This window comes from Athene cunicularia (genome assembly GCF_003259725.1).
Source record: "Athene cunicularia isolate RWA chromosome 3 unlocalized genomic scaffold, athCun1 chr3_part1, whole genome shotgun sequence".
NCBI lineage: Eukaryota > Metazoa > Chordata > Aves > Strigiformes > Strigidae > Athene > Athene cunicularia.
In genome coordinates, this window is record NW_020799097.1 from 34,745,149 (window position 1) to 34,766,498 (window position 21,350).

The following is a 21,350-nucleotide window of genomic DNA, read 5'->3' on the forward strand; positions in this document are numbered from 1 at the left end:
TATGAGCATAGCTGGGACTCAGCAGAGCCCGTGGCGGTGTGTAACGCTCTGTGTGGGTCGGTCGCAGGGGGCTGCACGCTGCGGCCGCGGAGCGAACCGGCGCTGGAGCGCTGCGCCGCGCTGCTGGGGCTGGACCCGGAGGACCTGCGCGGCAGCCTCACGGCGCGCGTCATGCTCACCACGGCAGGGGGCGCCAAAGGAACGGTCATCAGGTGAGTCCCGCCCGGCCGGCGCTGCCGTCTGAAGTAACCGCTTGCCCGACCTCCGCCCCCCGCCCAGGGACCGTCGGGGCTGCCTCCGGACACCGGGTTTGCCCCTTTTCTTAGCCACGGGGAAAACGGGGCTCAAACTCCCGCTTGACCATTTGCAAGCATGAGCTGAGATGCAGTTAGCCTCAGTGCAGCTATTCAAAATGCTTGCTAATGGTTTACGAGGCGCAGGTACAAAAACAATACTACAAAAAAACGGGGGTGCAGTAGACTAGTAGGCTTTCATTGTTAATCCCTTTAAAACAAACAGCGTGCTATGCCTTCCCGTCATGCAAGTGTTCATTTTGAGAGGACGCATTTTTAACAGGGCTTGCCTTTTTTTTTTTTTTTTTTTCTTTAACCAGTTGATCCAAATGCACATTTTCAGATGCTCAGGCTTGTTTTATTGTTGTTACATCACTGGAGTGTTTGTATTTGGAAGAGTGGCAGTTATACAACATCTAGCTAAAACGGCTTTTTTTTTTTTTTTTTCAGAAAAGAATTGCTTAGAATAAGTCACTATCACATTTTAAAAAACCCTCTCACGTGTCACAAGTATGCTGTGTGGCCAAAGAATAGCGCTCATCCTGTTAAATCTGTAACCTACACAGTAAATTAGGTATGGTAAGAGATTTAACATACACTGTACCAAGGAATGTTAATGCTCTGCCAAAAGTATTTCACAAGATACTTCGATACATCTTTTTTGTCATGGGAGCTGCACAGTGCTCCCATGACTGCTGCCCTGTGATATTAGGTCTACTTAGAGGATACTATATCTACCCTTCTCATTGTCTGGGTCGACAGTGTCCCTGTGTTTGCCACATTCTTCTGAAATCAAATTTCAGCTTTAAAAACACCACCTGTTGCTGGTAAACAGATATTTAATATTGACTGCAAAGTTAATATTTTTTCATAGAAACATAAAAATAGTAGAACAGGATACTTTTCTTTTTTTTTTTTTTTTTTTTTCTGTAGCTTTTAAGAATGCATCACTATTGTAGTAAATAGTGACCTTAAAGTGATTGTCCCTTTCATTTTGACAAGAAGGTGTTAGCAAGGTAGCCTCCTATGGATAGCGATTTCTTTCTGTACACACATGGAGAAGGAATAATTACAAAGAATGTGTTTAAAGGTGCTACTGATGATAACATTTTGATACCGTGGAAGTGATTACTGATGTGAAACAGTTTTATGACAGTGATTTCACTACAGTTGCCTTTTGTTTATGAAAAACCTGTATCTTCCACCACAAATTTTCTCTTGTGAGATGGGTTCTTCTAGCACACAAGCTGTCAGGGATCCTAGCTAAGCTGCATGCAACTGAATTGCGTGGTTTAACACTGAGTTTTCTATGTTGTGTATTTTCTGGAGTTAAACACCGCATCAAAAGCTGAACTTGGGCTAAACAGTTTTGAGCACATTGAAAGTAATTCTTAATGTTTAGCTGAATGCATTGATCTTTTAATTAGGAAACTAATTAACATTCCCTTCACTCATTGGAAGAATGCATGGATGCTTCTTACTTACTTATGGAAACAATCAGATTGTTTTAGTGAATCAGAAATACAACCATTACACCAGGAGTTCAAAGTATGAAAGCCGTAATTAATTGTCTGTACTAATGTGGTTTATATAAGTCCCTTGCATATTTATTTTGAATTTATTATGCTTTAAAGTATGAAATACTTACTAACATTTCATAAACCTTTAGACTGAAACTAAGTAACAGCTGATTGATTTAACCTTGGTATGTCACTGTGGCCAGTAAAGGTGGCAGGTGTTGGTTAACACATGCTTAGGTTATGTCAGACATATGAGGTGAAAAGTTGATCTTCAAGCACTTGAGAGCATCGGCTTTTTTAGTCCTCAAGGGATATAATGGATTTGAGTAATGAAGATTTCCACTGGTCAAGAGCTTATTCTGTACAAGAGAAGTAATCTTGATCTCTACCTAATTCTAATCAAGACTGCTAAATTAAAAGATAATAGCTTTAGCGGAAATATTGTTCAGTGCCTGCTTCCTGATCTCCAGGGTGAAACTGATCTTCCTAGCCAAAATTTGAGCATAATAAACCATCAGTGACAGCCTGTACTGTTTGAACGTCCTGGGTTTTTGGGGGTACACAGGAGCTCTTCTGAATTAACTCATACTCTTATGTTTAGCGTGGGTATGGGCTGTTGTTCAGTAATACATTATTACCAAATAGCTGACCTTTAAGGGGTATTTCTGGATAGAGCAAACAAGTAGAATTCTTGGTAGTCTGCTTATTTCTGTACTTTGAAAGAAGGGATGTTCAAGAGTTAGAACTCCATAGTGACTACCATGGAAAAAGTCATAACGCAGAGACAAAGGGTAAGTAATGTTTGGGAAGGAGTTATTCTGCCTTTAGTTAAAAGCTCAAGATCTGTATCTCTTCATAATATTTTCAGTAGTGCTTTTCTGGAAAGTGATTATAAATTCCTCCTCTCCCCCCCAGTTACTAGAAATTGGAGACTTAGTCACTATCATCTTGCTACCTTATTAGCTAATATGGAAAGTTAAAAATAATTTGTATCTTTATAATAACCTGTACATGTAGGAAAACATGGGTCTTGTGGGACAAAGTGCCTCTAGTGGCCAGTATTTTCCACGTTTTACTATTTGCTGTCTTCTGGACCATGTTTAAATTGACAGCAAAATCTTTGATATATTCATCCAGGGGAACCTTTATCAGTATTATGGATAACATCGGAGTAGAAAATTATATATTATACAGTACAGATGGTACTCCTCATATTAACACATGGCGGTATGAGAATTGCAGATTTTGAAAGTTAGTAACATTTTTCACTTAATTGAGCTTGTGATCCACTCTTAACTGCTGATCTTTCTCTCTCTGTTGACTCACTGCTTAGCTCTTTATTCTCCATCTTGCATTTATATTTTTGAATTCTCTTAAGTATATCACCACATTCTTTCCTTTACCAAAATCTTTTTTGTGGGTTTTTAGATTGTATCTTCAATTCGTGAAAGTAATTTTGTATGCAAATCTTGTTACCAAGATTTTCTGCTTTCTTAGTTCAGTATTATCAGACTTTTTTTTTTTTTTTTAAAATACCTTTACTTTTGCACTCCTTTGAAGTGAAAGTGTTAACTAGAAGAAGAAGGGGTTTGAACAAGTGACATCCATATTGGATTCAGATGGCACCCTACTGGAAATGCTCTCAGTGAACTATTGAGTCAGCCTCTGAGAACAGATTAGTCTTGGCTCTTGTACACAGAACATACAGATAAAGCATGTCTATATAGTTTCCTTTTGAGAATGTTTGGTGGGACATATCAAGGACTAAAGTAAAGGTGTATCATAATATACTGCTTCCCTTTCACCACATCTCAAGTGACCCTGTCAAGGAAGGTTTCTTATGAACAAATACAATTTTTGCAACAGCTTCAAATTCACTTTGGTTTAAGACTAGAAATTTTCTGTTCAGCATATTTACCCTGATAAGCCTGAGGTGTTCTTAGCAGTGTACAGTTTCAAAAGTCTGCTAACACAAGGAGCTATGTTTTTGTGCCAGCAGATCTTATTTTTCCCCAATGTTTTGTATTGTGGATGGAAAAAACATTCAGAGGGCTCTTTCCACCATCTCAGAGGATTAATGCATTAAACCTCTTTCTCCAGCCTTTTCTAAACTCGTGCAGCTAAAAGCAAATGTACACTAATAAACAGACTAGTATCTTCTTGTGTGGCATACATACTGCATGTACAGGAAAGTGAACTGGACTGTTTTAGATATTTATTAAATAGCCACCAGGTTTTTCTATGGTGGCGTGGTTTAGAAACTATTTGATTGCTATCAATATTAGAGTTTTGACAAGAACATTGTTTTAATTTGTTCTGACAACCCAAAGAGCTACTCATTTCTCTCTCTCTTTCTTAGGGACCTTTTGTGTGCAAGTAGATCATGTGAGTCCTAATAGGTCACAGTGAATAAATAGCTCAGCTGAAATCACGGTGCTCAGAGTATAACAAAGGCTTTATTCTGCTGGGCACAATGGAGCCAACAAGGAACAGTAGGAGGGTGATGCTAAATGCTATCTCTGTGAATTTTATTAAATACTAATGTGCAGTGGACTACCAGGGAGACTTGACAGCTGCACTACATTTATCTGTCCTTGTTAGTCTCCCAAAAAAGTCCATAATGATCACCTTGTTGGCTGATGTTTTTACCATCCATGTAAAGTGTGTTTACAGAGAGAAATAATGTGTTAGTATTCAAACTTTGGTGCATCTCTTAGACTGCAATTGCACTATACTACTCTCTTATTCATTTTCTCTCTTTCCAAGAAGACTTTCAAAGAGGACTCTGTCATCACAAAGTAAATTATTTCACTTATTTCACAGTGTGAAGAATTTACCTTACATGATTCCTGGTTCTCCACCTTCTTTTGGTGTACATTTCCTACCAAATTTTTTTTTTTTTTTTTTTGGGTGGAACTGAAGCCCCTGTTGGAAAAACATTGTGTTTTTTTTAAAACAAAACATTTTTCTACAGTTTTTGGACCTTCACCTTTTCTCAAATTACGAATGTTCTGTTTATATTCTTTTAATTACATAGACCTTTCACTAGGTAGGGTTATTTCATCTAGGCCATTTTATTTGTGAAGCAGTAACCTTATTGGATGACAGTAGCTGATGGTATCGCTTCACTTACTCTCTCTCTCTCTTAATCGTCAATTATGAGCAAATTATACATATTTTAATTGCAGTTTATTGTTCTGGAAAATGTTTGGGGACTGCATGGATTTATCCACAAGATAAATCCAGCCCATGAGAGCGCTTTCCTCCAGGCCTCAGACTCTGTGGATCAGTGTAAACCTTGCTGAAAAAATTAGTATGAAGAACAAACATTTTTTTTGTTGTTGCAGCCTTACCAAATATCTTAGAATTTGGAAAAATTTCTTCCCTGTTCCTGACAAATAAGTGATGTATGGAGGAGAGGGAGAGAAGGTGAAATGAAGGAAGGAAAATATATCTTTTCCTGTTCAGACAAGAAACAGGAGGAGCAAAGGGATTCATTTGTCAGTGTGTAGACCAGAGGAAAGGAGGAGCTGAGGGAAAGCAAGTTCATGAGAAGAAAGTTACTCATTCTGAATGTCAGGTCTGTAATAGAGCCCTTTTGTATCTACTGGTATCTACCAGTGGAATTTCAGCATTATTTAGTGGTTCTGTACATTCAGCTGTGGAAAATGCATTGCAGGGTTACATTTTCTTTCCAGGGGTTTCTACTGCATACTATGAAACTTAAAATAACAATAGGGGTTTGTGCAGTCCCTGAAATTCTACTTAATAATGGCAGAATTTGTTACTTTTGAAGAACAGGGCTGTTTTATAAATAAAATCTCCAGAAGTATGACTTGTTTAAAAAAATAAATTGAAAGCATAAGTGATTGTATTATGTAATAGGCCTGCAGCTGACGTGGGAATTAGTATTCTGATCTCTTAAACGTATCAGAATGGAATGTAAGGGTACCTTCCTTCTATTTATAAGATAAGATTGCTGTCAGTACTCATTACCATAAGATAAGTCAGAAGATACTTAGTGAAAGACAAGATTGTGTGTTAAAGCTAATTACTATCTAATGTAATGTAGCTGCAGGTGTCCTTAGTGAATGGAGTCTCTGGTTCCCTGACTTACCAGTCACAATAGAAAGTGATCTCCATCAGTCTCACATTTCTGCACCAGAAGTATCATCCTTGAAAAAATACAGAAATAATAAATTTGAGCTATTTTAGTGCTTATGAATCTTGGGAAGTGAAGGAAATGATGCAATATGGGTAAGCTTTGTAGCCTTAAGTTTTCATTTTCTCGCCTGCCAGTTCTTTGTACTTCTGTATACAGAAAACTACCTGGAGGGGGCGATAGGGCAGTTCTGCAGCCAGGACATCTTGAACCTTTGTGTAGGGCTTACTTAAACAGATCAGTTAAGAGGTATTTTTTAAATGTAGATTTACTGCATACTTGAAGTTTCTAACTGGTTATCCACCACCTTAGCTGGACAGTCTATCCGTTGATTATTAATAATGGTTACTGTAGTGCTGGTGGTCCAAGGATATGAGAGGCAAGGTGTATGGGAAGAAGTAACAAAGGGTGTTCAATGGAGAGAAGTGATTTGTTTTATTAAGGCAACTGTGAAATATTTAGAAAAAGCTTTTGGCATACAACCATTGTCCTTTATTCTTTATGACAAAGAGGACTGGTATGATAAAAATATTGACATTATTTGTCCCTGTTCCTCCCTGCAAATTTTATCAGTTTGGATAGCAAAGGTGGTCTCCCTAAAAATCTCTTCTTTTGGTTTAATTTAATATTAGATATGTCATCTGTATGTCATGATACAGTGTTCTGCAAAGCCTTTGTGTACCCATAGTTGTTCTAAATTGTAGGCCTTCTTTCCATGCATGAAATTTTGTCGCTGTCTGGTCAAGGGGCTATCAGTATTTAATTTTTTTCCCCCTTTTAATTTATATTTATATAAATAAATATATATTTATTTATTGACATGTAAAAATCCTTTGGAGAGCTTTGACCTTTGACGGTCTGATTCTGTTCTGGTCTGAGATTAGTAGGGCTTTTGCTTTTGAATTCTTTAGCAACATGATTGGAATCTAAGGGCAGTTTGCAATCATACCATGAAGACAAAGGTTCATTTTTCATGCTTCTTTCACATTGTTTGTTAAACACTTCCTTATGGCTTTATTGTTGTATCAGTTGTCTTATTCTGAAGATTTCTACAGGTGCTTTCTCAGCTGTGTACAGTGTAATAGATTTCAGATTAACAGAAAAACAGTTAAAAAAAAAAAAGTCTTGGATCAATACATTCTACACAACATGATGTGGTTAAAGGTGCTTTGAAATATATGCATTCCAAGCCTGTTACTGTCATCCTGACTTTAGAAAATTGCTAGATAGATATTATTTATACATAAATATGTAGCTATGTTTGCCTGATATTCACACAGTTTTGTCATGCATTTCATAGGCTTTGAAGTTGTGACTCATGGGTTTTTTTGTTGTGGTTTTTTTTTTTTTTTTAATTGTTAAACTAGGATGTAAACTTGTAATAAATAGTCACAATGCAGAATAAAGGTTTATAAATAAAGTAGGGCGAATAAATTCTCATCTCTTAAAAGGCCCCTTCTTCCAGTGTTTAAAAAGAATCCTTATTTCAGGATTGCATATAACTTTCACCATGAGAATGCACTCCCTTATCTATGTTGTTTTTATATTTGTTACCAATTAACTTACAGCCTTATAGTTTTAATTATAGCTCTTACAAAAACATAGGGATGAAAATATCAGAGCAAAACTGCACTATAGGTTTTATTGTAATTAGGCAGCTCATAAATAGTTGAAATTTTTTTTTGTAGATGGGAATATATATGTTTTTAAGTACCTTTCTCTGGCAATTATCAGTATGGTTTCTGATTATCTATTGAATAAGTATGAAAACATCAGCATCTCACTTCTGATGAGGATAGTGAAGCATTATTCTTCCTTTTTACAGGTAGCATAGTTAGTCTAACTTGGCAACATTGTCTCCTACTTGGGCCTAGACCCCAGGGTTTTTTTTGTCCAATTATTTACAGTAATTGGAAAGATTCTTTTTAAGTTTAGAGTCTAATCCTAGTGTTTCAGAGTAGTGAATTCTGAAAAATAAGATGTGTATTTTTGTTTTTTAGGGTACCCTTGAAAGTGGAACAAGCAAACAATGCTCGTGATGCCTTGGCTAAAACGGTGTATAGTCATCTGTTTGACCATGTAGTGAACAGGGTAAACCAGTGTTTTCCATTTGAGACTTCTTCTTTCTTCATTGGAGTTCTAGATATAGCTGGTTTTGGTAAGTATACTTAAAAAAACCCCACCTTTCCACTCATCTGTCATTGCCACAAAAGATTTAATGGTAGATTTTGTAATGGAGAGTGGAAGAGTTTTCTTTTTGGTGGTGGTGGGATGGGTTACAATAGCTTAAGAAGATATGAAGAGGGCTGATAAAGCCTCATTTTCATTTTATTTTAAAGATAAAAGAATGCAGAGATTGAGTTTCTGTTTATGACCTAATAACGCTAATAAGTGTTAGCATCAAACTGAACATGTAGTGGTTTCAGATTCCTGTAGTGTCTGCATAGACACAGCTTTTGAAGGACTCGAAATTTGGACTGGAATCTTACTGTGAACACCCAGTAAAATTAGAAAAGGTATTGCATGTGCATGCTGTTTTACCATTCAGTCCTGAGAAGATCACTCCATACTGACACACAGTGAAATGAAGTTTCTGAATTAAGACTGTTTCCTGGAGGCTGGATAGTTCTGTTACAGAGTTGGACTTTGGGCTCCTGGTTGTTCCCGGGAAGTGGTGGGTGTTGATGGTTCCCATAATGCTTTTGTTGTGTTGACTCACTGAGATTCAGAATAGGGCATGTTTTCTGGTGTGTTCTAGCCCTGTTAAGGTGGTCCAAGAACAGTGAAAAAGGGAACCTTTGGTTTTCAGGTCTTTAGAGCTATGATATCCTGTGCCAGCCTGTTGTAACATGGGTGCATGAGAATGTATTGGTATAGGTTCATTGTATGGTAGTATTTTGCTTTGGTTTGATGCCAGATACAACTGTCTGTTATTTGTCTTAGAAATGTGATCTGCCACAGTATTTCTATATTTGTGTTGTGTGAAACTTGAAAATATGTAAAAGCATTTATTTTACTGAAAGAAACAGATATGGATCTGAACACATCTTTAAATATTAGCACTGTGAAGCTTTTTTTAGTTACTATGTAATATATATTCTCTCCATTTACCATAGAAGTTTAACTTCTGTTTTTCAGAATACTTTGAGCACAACAGTTTTGAACAATTCTGTATTAACTACTGTAATGAAAAACTGCAGCAGTTTTTTAATGAAAGGATTCTGAAAGAGGTATGTTGTATGTAATGTTATATCTGAGGATTTATTTTTTTGGTAAAGAGATACTTGAAGAAAGGTTCTGTTTTCTGTAAGATTGCACATTATGCTTAGATTAAAAAAAGATGCAGTTGACAAACTGTTTTCCTACTGTGTGACATCTGATTGTGCCAGAGAAGAATACTGTTTTTTGAAAACCAACAATCTTTTTTCTTCTTCTTTTTTACTATTCATTAAAATGAGGCATCCAGATACTGGACAATATCTCATACGTAATGGGAATATCTAATTGCTTTGGCATATCATTAAGGAGGTGAAGTTGAATATATTAAGCTGTGGAAGGAAATTTTAAAATTTATGTTGATTCATGCTGTATTTAAAAATGTCTTCCTGTTTATTTAAAAAAAAATTTTTTTGATGGGTAAAAAAAATATGTGGTGAGTGGTATTTTCTCTTTTCAATTTTTTTTTTTTTTTTTTTTTTTTTTTTTTTAAGGAACAAGAACTTTACCAGAAAGAAGGCCTGGGGGTTAATGAAGTGCGCTATGTAGATAATCAGGACTGTATAGGTATGTACTTCTTGAAATGTCAAGATATTTGTTAGTGTTACAGAGAAAAAAAGTTTCAAGCAGAAGAGGCGAGATATGCACAGCACTAGTAGGTTTATAGTTTTATGTTTTTAATGATTTGCAACCTTGTGAATTCTTCCAGCTTTGTATAAGATTACAGTTCTGGTTGGTAGTAGAGCTGTGTTGTCCTATGGTGTGTAATAACTGCAGCTGGGACTTGTGAATTTCTTGTGCATTTTCCTAGCAAACTAATTAGAACACCTAAGTAAGGTAAAGAAAGTGAAGAAGGGTGTGAGGGTGTCTGGTGAAAAATATTCCATGAATTGATAAAATCCTATTCCATTCCCCTCACCTTTTCTGAGCTGGTGAGCAAAGAAACAAAATGAACTATAGGCAACAGGCTGTAGAAGTTACTGCTGCTTTTAGGCTTCCCCGGGCTTATATATACGATAGGCTTAAGGTTGAGTTTTTTTCCTTGTTTGTTTTTTTTTTTTTACCCCCCCTTGTGTTCAACTTGTGTCCTCCAAATTGGTGTATTGTGAACAAAAGTTCATTTTGCTTTTGCATTTACAGTAATTTGCTTTAAGGTAACTAGTCAGTCCTGGCTGAGCAGAGTGACAGAATTAATTAACATCTGTTGCAAAATGTCTGGTTCTGAGCTTCACTTTGACAGATAGGACTGTGCAGTCACTCTGATTTAACTAAAGACAACTCTTGTCAAGCAAGCCTCTTAGCCATCTTGTGAAAAAACAACAGGAAGGTATTTGGAGGAGGAAACAAAAGCAACAAAATTAACAGGAAATAGGTGACTTCCATGAGTACGAATCTCTCTTCTAGTGGTTTAATAATGTGTTTAATGTGTATATGAGCCTGAGCCTGTTCCCCAAAATGTTATAGTTTTGAGACTGTCATGTTTCTATAAAAAGGGTTGCTTACCCCCAGTGCATGTTTCTGTGGTTTGTTGGTTTGGTTTTCTTTCTTTCTTTTTTTTTTTTTTTTTTTTTTTTTTTTTTTTTTTTTTTTTTTTTTTTTTTTAACATATCTCAGGATCAAAAGGTGTTCCTTGGTGCCTATTGGAAGAAAAGGTCTCTGACTCATAGTGGGAAATTAGGTCAGGTTGTTGAGATGGTTGCCAAGTTGTTGCCTTTTTCTGCCATAAAAAAGGTTTGGGAAGATTACCTAAGAATACAAGTAGCAGTCCCTCAGTCATGAACCCTTTTACTATTCCAACCATCATATGACACCCCATCACAGATTTGATGCGTTTCTTCATTGTATGAGTTACGCCTTTTTTCTGTTCTTGCATAGTCAGGAGAAAAGGATTTTCTACTGACTTTTGAAGTGAGTGAGAAAAATTTTGTTGGTTTCTGAAAAAACTTTTGTTTAAGGTGTTGGACCAGGCTGGTGGCAGCAGTGAACATGTAGAAATACTGTCACAAAAGGATACTATGTTGACATGGACAATTTTTTAAAACTATGGAAGAATCTTAGAAACAAGTCATTAGTATATTAGAATCTTTTGATGGAATGGTAGTCATATCTGTTGCTAAATTAGCTTATTCAGATTTCATAAGCATAAATTATTTCCTTTGGGACTGTCTTTCTGCTTTATATATAGCCTCAAACTGTTTACAATCTGTGCTAAGGGTTCATAGGCATTGCTGCAGTACAACCATTAGTCAGTTTTGTAGATAATACAAAAAAAGTTTTAAAAGCTGCAAAATTCTTGTGTCTGATACTTTCAAGAGCATGAATTTCTATGTGAGCTTTCAAAGGCTTTTCTGTATGTATGTGAAAGGTCAAGACAATATACTTGTAAAAAGTTGTGAACCCACCATGTATGTGCAAGCTTTTCTTAAAACAAATGCATTTCATTTTTTCCCTGGATCCTATTCTGAATGGAGGTATGTGCCTTTTCATGCTTTTAGTTTTGATATGTGGTGAAACATAGATGAAAAGCTTGAAAAAAAACCCCAACAATATGAGCAATTATCCCATAAGGACCTATGGTCATATCACAGAAACATTTAGGCACCTTTTGCATATTAGATGACTAAATTTAACTTGAGATGCAGAGTAAAAAACAGTTTTCTGCTGTATTCCTTGTGTTAGACTTAGAACTTGGTATGGATAGGATATCAATTAAATCAACAATTCAGATATGTAGAATTAATTTGCAATTACTTTTTTGTACTTTATGCTAGCAGCTTTCCCTAGATACCTTTATACAGAATTCCATCAGTAGCATTTTAAACTTGTAATGTTCACTTCTGATATGATATGATATATATTCAATTTTTATAAATATGTTTTGTTCCATTAATAGATTTGATTGAAGCAAAATTAATAGGTCTACTGGATATTTTGGATGAAGAAAACCGTCTTCCCCAACCAAGTGACCAGCATTTTACTTCAGTTGTGCACCAAAAACACAAGGACCATTTCAGGCTCTCTGTAGGTTTATTTTTGATGTCTTGTCTTGTTTTAATAGAACAGTTCTTTGAACAGTTGATAGAAACACTTCAATTTGATGAAAACCTTTCCTAAGAAATCTCATACCACACCAGTCTGCATAATTCATATTCTTTTGTTAAGTACAAGTTTGGTTATTAGGTTTGTTGAAAAGTTCACTGAAGGCTTAAGTTGTGTAGTAGTTCTAATATCCTGCTAAAACTAAAGCCATATTCTTCACTTACATTTGAAGTTTGTTAACATCTAATGCATGAAAAGGAAAGAAAAACACTTTTTAATTTAGGTTATTTCATATCATTTGAGTTATCTTGTTGATCCTTTCAAAAATTGCTTGCTTTGGAGAATATTTGACTCACAGGGAGTGTCTAGCTAGCACTTCGGAGATAAAAATAGGGAACACACAAGGAAAACCTTTTTGTTGTTAATTCCTTAACATACAGCACTCTGGAAGATTAATGCAAATTACTGCATTTTAAGTACATGCTTTCTGCTGAAAAAAATGCAAGCAAAGGGAGCCAAATAAAATTGTCATCCATTTACCTTTTGTTAAGTTTCCACTTAATCTTGCTTAACTGGATTGCTGTGCAATGAAATGTTTTTGTTGGTATGTGTACAATCAACTAGGTTGCCTTTTCAAATATACCATCTAAAAACTTATTTTAAGCTTCTAACTAATCCTGTTCATGTAACAAGGCTATTAATCAGCCCTGGAATTAATGACATAGAAATTGTTGATAAAAGGCAAAAAGAAAATCAACTAGCTGGAGTTAGCAATCCTGGTGACCTTTATTTTGAATGTGAGGTATACAAGGGTGTGGGTTTTGGAATTTCTTGGTTTGAATGGGAATGGTAGTAGTCATCCCAAGTGTACTGCAGGCAATGTAATATTTTAACTCCTAGTGCTCCTGGCAGAATCATGGTGATGTTTTAAGAATAAACTTTTTCTCACTCTACAGTATAATTTATAATTCGACTTTTAATTCCAGATTCCTAGAAAGTCTAAATTGGCTGTTCACAGAAATATCAGAGATGATGAAGGCTTTATTATCCGACATTTTGCAGGAGCAGTATGCTATGAGACGGTAATTTTACTTGTGCAAACTATTTTTGTTATGCTTGTTGTATTTCTATATTTTTAAGGGTATATAGGTTAAATAACAAAATTTCCTTTCATTAGAGGAGAAATTCAAAAGTTGATATGTCTTACCTTTGAAACTAATTTGTGAGTATGTGGCACAATTGACAGTTTCTTTTAAATTCTCAGATTACAGACTGTTTTGGTTACATTTTTTGTAAGAGTTTGTTATAAATCTATAGGTAATTGTGTCAATATTAAATATATTGATTCACAATCTATTACAAATCTTACATTAACAGACCTTTGTATCTTGAAGAGAGAAATAAATGATATAAAAGTATTGTTAGACTTAAGAGTAGCTTCTGAGAAGCACTGTTATCCTTGTGTGCAGTCACTGTTCATGTTATATTAAAAATCATGTTTTATACTTTTTGCTTTCCATTTCTGGTGGCAATAGAGTTGTTCATGTAAGAATATGAAATACCTGAAATTGCTACCTTCAAAATACATTCCATATTCTTGTAATTTTTTGACTATTCAGTATCAAAAACATTGAAACATCTAAAGGCAATATGTAAAACTTTTTTTTTTTTTTTTAAATAACAGTTTAGGATAAACAAAGATACTTAATACTTTGTTCTGGTCTTTAACTCCAGTGTCTAAGGTGAAAGCTACTCCCACAGACTTTTTTTTTTTTTTAAATCATTTGAAAATCCATACTTTGAGAGCTTGTTCTTTCTTACTTCAAAATACTCCAAGAATCGTAATGATTGCTGTGCTGTTTGAAGTAGGCACATTCTGTAGGTCATTTTACAAATAAGAAAATTGAAGTCTGTGTGTTACCTATCTGATTTTTCTGAGGTTGCTCAGTGAGACAACATCAAAATAATAAAACTGGAACACATTTGTTCAAGTGCTCTATGTTAAACTGTGTACTTCATCATATGTTAATAATACCTTAGAGTGTCTTCAGGAATGGAGGAGCCAGATATGAGCATGAGCTCTACTGTTAGAGCTAATCAGATATGAGGTTACTTTGGAGCAGAAGCTATGCTAATATGCTTGACTTAATTTATGCCCTCCCTCAGAGGGACTTAGATTGGGCCTTAAAACTTTTGGACTATAGCTGCCTTGTACCTCACCTTTTATTTGTTTGTCTTTTCCGCTGCACTTTGTGGTAGTTCTCAGAATCTGATTTGTGGTGAGGACGCTCATCTGGCTGCATTCATATTCCAGTCTTCTGTTTTCATAGTCCAAGGGAATTTTGGAGGCCTGTGTTTGTCCTTTGATTCTCATCCCCATTAAATCCTTTTATGAGATATCCGGCAAATTCATAGTTTCTTTGAATTAGGCTTTTTCTGTTCATAAATACAATATATATCATTAAAGTTACACCAAAATCTACTGAGAATTTTGTTAACTGTGAAATTGGGTACTAGTGTCTTGATCTGTGAATTTCAGTGTAATCTATTGTTCTGAACTTGTAAAAGTTAGTGAGCAAATTTAAATAAAGAGATAAGGTTTGTAGGAAGCAACAATATCTTTTATTAAATCAACTGTTCTTAAATAGTCATAGTACTACTAAAGTAACCATTTTTCAGTTCATTTTCCAAACTCCAGATGCATCAATTAAATTCCAGACTGTAGATGCCCCAATTAAAGTGTGCATGTTAATTCCCATTTCACAACAGATCTTAAGTGAAGATCTACAAGCAGTGAAGAATTAGGAAGTTCTCAGAATGCCTAAGTCATGATGTGTTCAGTGCTGGAAATGGAAACAAGGAGGATAATCATTGGCAAAAATATAACCAATCTCTTAAAAGTCACTAAACCTTACCTTGGGTTTCATGATTCCAACATGCTTCAAATTTAAAAATATCTTTTCTCTCTGACATTAGTGTTTTGTGTGTCCAGATGAAAAGTTATTTGAAATAATGTAAGAATATTTACCCTAAATACTCTTGCTGATTTTTGAATTAAGTATATGAAATTGTTTTCTTTCATTTTCTTTAAGACTTCAGTAACTGGGGCAGTGAAACAAATGTGCTATTATTTCTTGGGTTACCTTTTCAGATGCAATTTGTGGAAAAAAACAATGATGCTTTGCACATGTCCCTTGAATCTCTTATATGTGAATCCAAGGACAAGTTTGTTCGACAGCTGTTTGAATCTAACACTAACAACAACAAGGATCCTAAACAAAAAGCTGGGAAACTTAGTTTCATCAGTGTGGGAAACAAATTCAAGGTAACATAATATAGCAAAGAATCTTATCTTCTTGTAATATATGCCAGTTCTGAGTTCCTTGAAATAAGTAAAACCTAAGGTTGATGGTAATTTGAGATTCAGACAAAGAAAAATTTCTTAAATAGATGTTTTTTTTTCTATAGAATTATAAGAAAACAGTATACTCAAGCTACATGCTATGTGTTTCTGCCAGAAAGATGTTTCATAATAGTCCTCACAGAGATTATTTTAAGTCAGAATTTTGTAAAGCCACATAGAAGTCTTTATTCAAAAGGTTTGCAATCTTGAGATCTAAATTTGGGTTCTGTGGACTGTAAGGGGTTCTAATGTGACAAAAGATGTTTCATCCTATCTTGATAGTGCATTCTAGAAGATGTATCAATTTGCTACAGTTTGCCGTTCTCAAAATTCAATACCTAACCTAACCACTGTTTCTCCTCTCCTAAAATATATTCATGGCTTTCACAGAAATATGTGCATTGTGCTGAATGTTTCCTTTCTCAATACCTGAATCTGATGCTTCTCATTTTCTCCTTTCTTCTGCTTGTGGTAAAGCTGACCTTCAAACCTTGTCTTCTCCAAATGTTTTCTGCATCCTTTTCTCATACAGCAGTTTTATTTTAGCTGGACTATTCCAGCTCAGGATGGCTAGAAAGAGAACTATAGGGGAATTAAGAGATGAAAAGCAGACACAACTATGGGCTGCAGGTAAATTTTTCAATCTCATGGATTTACTGTTGGTAGAGCTGCTGCAATTTCAGCAAGAGCTCTTCTCAACACATCTGGGCCAGATCCAATGAAGGATTTCAATGCTTTCAAGTGCTGCAACGTTTTTGGTATGCTACCTTACCTGGAGCACCTAAAACCCCACATCATGTTCCTAGCTAGACTCCTTATGCCATCCCTGGGGAAAGTAGGTATCTTACACAATCAAAAAATCTTTTTGTAGTGTGCCAATAGCAGAAGAGTGTTTCTACATTTCTGCTCTATGTCATGGTTAAGTGCTGAATCAGGACTGCAAGATAAATTCCTCCTTGCATAATTATCTTGTGGCTGGTGTTTAGAACTGTTCTCTAAAAATGCAGGGGCTGAAGAACAGGAAGGGTATGGTAGCAGCACTTACTAATTTAGTAACAGTATTCTGCTTCAGGTCTATACTGCATTTAGTGTTTCATGTCTACTGTATTTCCTGTAGCGCCAAGTTATTGGTCAGTCTGACAAAGAGAATTCTCTTTATACCCTTCTGGAGATGAGTTGTCATGTAGCCAGAAGTAAAACTGGTGGGGTCAGGAAGACGAGGAGACAGACCCTGACTTGTAAGGTAGTGGGTTTGGTTGGTATTTAACTGAGAATTGGGCAGCCTGCTCATTTCAGTTTTGCTTTTATGGTTATTTCCTCCTTCTTATATAGTGGCTGTAGAATTAAACTGTAGCAATTGGTTTGATATAAAAAGCATGATCAGAAGGCAGACTGAAAAATGGAATTGTGTACAGATAAGCTATCTCCTGAGCCAACCCTGCAACCCTGTGAATGTTGTAGGTGAAGCTAGGATCCATTGTTTTTTATAACTTCATTTTCAAAATGAAGCCAAGCCAAATGATCCCAAGATGTGGGATCTTTGAGATAGTTTCCGCTTTCTTCCACCTGGGTTTTCAATTCCTCTTGCATTTAGCACCCCACATCTGGTAGATGTGGACATAAGTTAAGCAGCAATTGAGTGGGGAACTTTCTGAATAGCCTTTTAGACTTTGGTGTTCACCTCTACACCTAGAATATGACTAAAGTCCTCTTTGGATCTGGCCCATCAATCTATAATTCTTGCAATGTTTTCAAGTGTCATGGCATTTTGAATGTATGTGTTACTTCCAGTAATTCATTTAGTGTTACCTTCCCAGACACAACATGTGCTGCTGATGAACACTAATAGCCTTGAAAATTTCACTTCAGATGACGTCAAAATAAATTTTGTTATCTTAGCAGAAATTTCTTCTCTTCAAGAATTCTTAGTGCATCAGTATGTCAGTCAGTCTCAAATTCTTCTGATTATATCAATTATTGGATGATGTTGCAGGGACTTCTCTTTATGAAATCCTTCACACATCCCTTCCTTATAACTAATTAAAGTTCTCATAAATCAGTTGAGGAAATAATGATTAACTAGTTCATCAGATCTACTCAATCTTTGGGATGATTTACTTTACTACAGTAATGATGGATTAAATCCTAATAATTCAAAGAGCAGTAGTTTTAGTGATATGTTTTATTCATATGATCATTTCATTAGTGAAATTTTTTGAGAACGGCTCTGGCTTAATTCTTGTCAAATCACAGAGTATAAGGAAGGGGTATTTTTCCTTGACAGAAATGTACTTTGTTGATGGAGATTAGGCTGTCCCTTCCAAAATTAAGCATCTATAACTTAAGAAAACATTAAAGATTATATTCAAGTAGAGATACAAAGAGTATGTGTAAGTAAGAACTGAGCAGGAGGTTATTAGTGTTTGTCATGCCTCTCGTGGCACTCCTCTCTTTCTAACCATATCCATGATAAGTTGAAAAAAATCCCTGATTTTATCCACTGGAAGGATGACTGGCAGCTGTAGTTGATGCATATTGTCCATATAAACCTCAAGGTAAAGATCTGGTTAAAAAAAAGTTAGTCAAAAGCCAGATACTTTCAATTTTGATTCCAGTACAGAAAATTAGGACTATGTTAGGACATACTGAATTTTATCTTACTTCAGTCTGTATAATTAAAGCTTGCTAGTAAACTAGAAAGGCTGGCACAGCAGTAACCCATGTGGTAAAACAGACACATCTGTAAAGTAAAAGTATAGCTATTTTCCTGATGTGGTTCTGGAATGTTTTAAGTCCCTACCAATTGCATTTGATAGCAACTGTAACTCATTTTTCCTGATAGCCTTAAGTCTCTGGTGATCCTGTAGACTTGCTGCAAATATTCATAGGGCTGTGGTCTTCTCTCATCACAGCATGTTTAAATCCAGCCTCAGTAAATGTGATTTAAAACTTACAGTCTATTGTCATTAACAGAGAATTAAAAATTTTCAAGTTTGGAATTAAAAATAGATTATGCAGGTTCATTCACCTAAATGTTGGCTTAACTTCAAAAAAACCAAGAAAACGCTGAATATATCTGTTTTCTGTGTTAATTATTTAACATATGCTTGTTAGATTCAATTTGAACTTTCACAAATTTTCAGTGTATTTAAAAAAAAATTATTGCTGATCAATCTCATTTTCTTTTTATTTTTTTTTTACGTAGCTATTATTTCTTTTATTTTCTCAAATGGCAGTTTTTTTGATAAGTCTGATGTAGTAAGTAACTAGTCCATACAGTATCGTTGTACAATTAAACACAATCAGTTTCCTCAGGACCATTCATGCACACTTGCATGATTTTGTCTGTTAAAATTTGTGAACATTTGATTTATCAATTCTGTTTGATTTACTAACAATGAACATGCATGCAGTAATGCTGTACCACTATTCAGTGTGTATATTTCTGTAGCTGTTGTGGTAAGGCTCTTGAAATGCTGGTTTTCTTTTACAGACTCAGTTAAATTTGCTTCTTGAGAAGCTTCACAGTACTGTAAGTATATATAGAAATGCAAGCTCTTAATTTTCTGACATAAGTCATAATCGATTATCTCAACAATAAGGTCTACAATAAATGTGATAAGTGCCACATAACGGCAAACTCTAAAGCAATAACTTTTGAAACTTCTTGCTGTGCAGGTGATGATTATTGAGTTTAAAAAACCCTGTCACCTTTAAAAAAGTTGTTACTTCCATTAACTGGTTATCATTGATAACTAATTTGCAGAAGATTTGGAGATGTTATTTGGAAGTAATGCAGATGATAACTTGTTATAAATTACTGTTTTCAAATTCCATTAAACCAGTAAAAATAAAATGTTTAATTTCACTTTTGTGAAAGGCAGTAAATGCACAGATAGTCAAAGAACCTGTTTCCCCTAATGAATATTTGCTAATTTAGCTATTATAACTTGACAGTTTGTGGAATTCTTCATGTAGTTCAACATATCCGTTTTTTTTAGAACTTGGAGTTGTAGGAACACATTCTTGTTTCTCTTGACCACATGTTCTGACCAATTCTAAATATGAGGTAAAAAAAAAAAAAAAAAAAAAAAAAAAAAAGGCGGGAAGAATATGGCAAACAAAGGAGACAGGTGCTGATGTGTAGACAATGTTACAATTTTGCTGTACTCATGAGTCTGAAGGAAAGATGAGCTCTTTCACACAGAACACTCTGGAACTGAGACCCTGTCCAGGGAAAAAGTATGTGGCATGCTTGCTGTAGTTTAGCTAACCCATGACTGAGGATGTATTGTTAATGTAGAGCTTACTTGGCAGGTGCTCTCTCACTCTCAGCTGAGAGATGGAAAGAGAGAAAAGACACTGCAAACCAGGAGTAATGTTATGTTTTCTCAGTCCCAATTTTGTTTTACTATATTAAGGTAGGTTATCATTAGCAGCCACCTGTTACAGTAAAATCTGAATAATTGGATGGTATTTTGCAAAAATATCATCCTTAAGGAATGTGAAATAATCAGAGAAAGCAGTAGTCAAAATTGTAGAAATGGCACACATGGTGATGAGAGGAGCAGAGTGGAACAACATGCGGGAAGGGAGAGTGAAGCCATGAGTTAAACTGTAAAAAGTAAAAGTTAGAAGAAAGGAAAGTCAAGTTCATCTGGAATGTTTTCAGTGTCAGGAGGCTGGTAGCATGTTCACTGATGTGAACTCTGGTGGACTGAGGCATTTAGGTGAGTAACTGTAGAAGATAATGAGGGTGGTAGAATCTAGACTGCTAAATTGTAATTAGATTGTACTAATGTTAAGAAGAACAGTTGAGTGAGAACTGAAAAGTTGAGGATCCAGTTAATAGCTTGACAATTGAGATCAGCTGCATCAAGACCAAGGCTGGAGTGCAAAACCGATATATGAGAGAAAAAGAATGTCAGCATTTCTCTTTCAGAATACTATTATTTTGTATCCTTTTTTTTTTTTTTTTCCCCACCCATAATTCTTAATTCTTAAATGACTAACTGATATTTCAGGAGATTTAAAAATGTGTAGATTCTGCTAACTCTTATTTTGATAATAGGGGTCTAGCTTTATTCGCTGTATCAAACCTAATTTAAAGATGACAAATCACCATTTTGAAGGAGGACAGATCCTCTCTCAGCTTCAGTGTTCAGGTAATGTATGCCTCAGAAAATTTTCCCTGTTTATTACTTTGTGCATTATAGATTGACCTAAGTTTGAAATATGTGGGATGGAAGCAATATTTCCTTGACTGAACTGTTGCTTTCTAGACGGTAGCTTCTTTATACCTTATGAACAGTTATTTAGATTCTTAGTAACCTAGCTCTCATTTTAGTCAATAAATCCTAGAAATAATTAATCTGAAGAGCCATAAGGTCTCTTCTTCACAAGAAGTGTTGATGCAATTTCCATTGACTGTTTTTTCATTGATTATAATCAGAGTTCAAACTCTATATGCATAGGTAAGAAGCCTCTTAGCCTTATATTGGTATGTGTGTGTGTGTGTGTGTGTATATATATATATATATATATATATATATATATCTCTCTCTATATAGATATATATTTATATGCTGGAAATGTTTATGGCCAGTGGGGTGGAATAGATGTACTATGCACTGGTTAAACAAGTCAAGTAAAAGATTCTCTAACCCCAAAGTCTGAAGGAAAATGACATAATATAGAGGGGGGGAAAAAAAAAAAAA

At 35.3% G+C, this 21,350-nt stretch overlaps 1 protein-coding gene across 4 annotated transcripts in view; it reads left to right on the forward strand.

The window, feature by feature from the left end:
- Nucleotides 1-21,350, forward strand: part of MYO6 (myosin VI) — an 81,203-nt gene that overhangs the window by 31,153 nt on the left and 28,700 nt on the right. For all 4 annotated transcript variants that reach the window (XM_026845203.1, XM_026845206.1, XM_026845204.1 and 1 more), the window contains 9 exons: nucleotides 68-212; nucleotides 7,976-8,133; nucleotides 9,114-9,205; nucleotides 9,686-9,758; nucleotides 12,085-12,212; nucleotides 13,217-13,312; nucleotides 15,382-15,555; nucleotides 19,127-19,165; nucleotides 20,705-20,798. In XM_026845203.1, coding sequence (XP_026701004.1) covers nucleotides 68-212; nucleotides 7,976-8,133; nucleotides 9,114-9,205; nucleotides 9,686-9,758; nucleotides 12,085-12,212; nucleotides 13,217-13,312; nucleotides 15,382-15,555; nucleotides 19,127-19,165; nucleotides 20,705-20,798 — 999 coding nt within the window. The remainder of the gene's footprint in view (nucleotides 1-67; nucleotides 213-7,975; nucleotides 8,134-9,113; nucleotides 9,206-9,685; nucleotides 9,759-12,084; nucleotides 12,213-13,216; nucleotides 13,313-15,381; nucleotides 15,556-19,126; nucleotides 19,166-20,704; nucleotides 20,799-21,350) is intronic.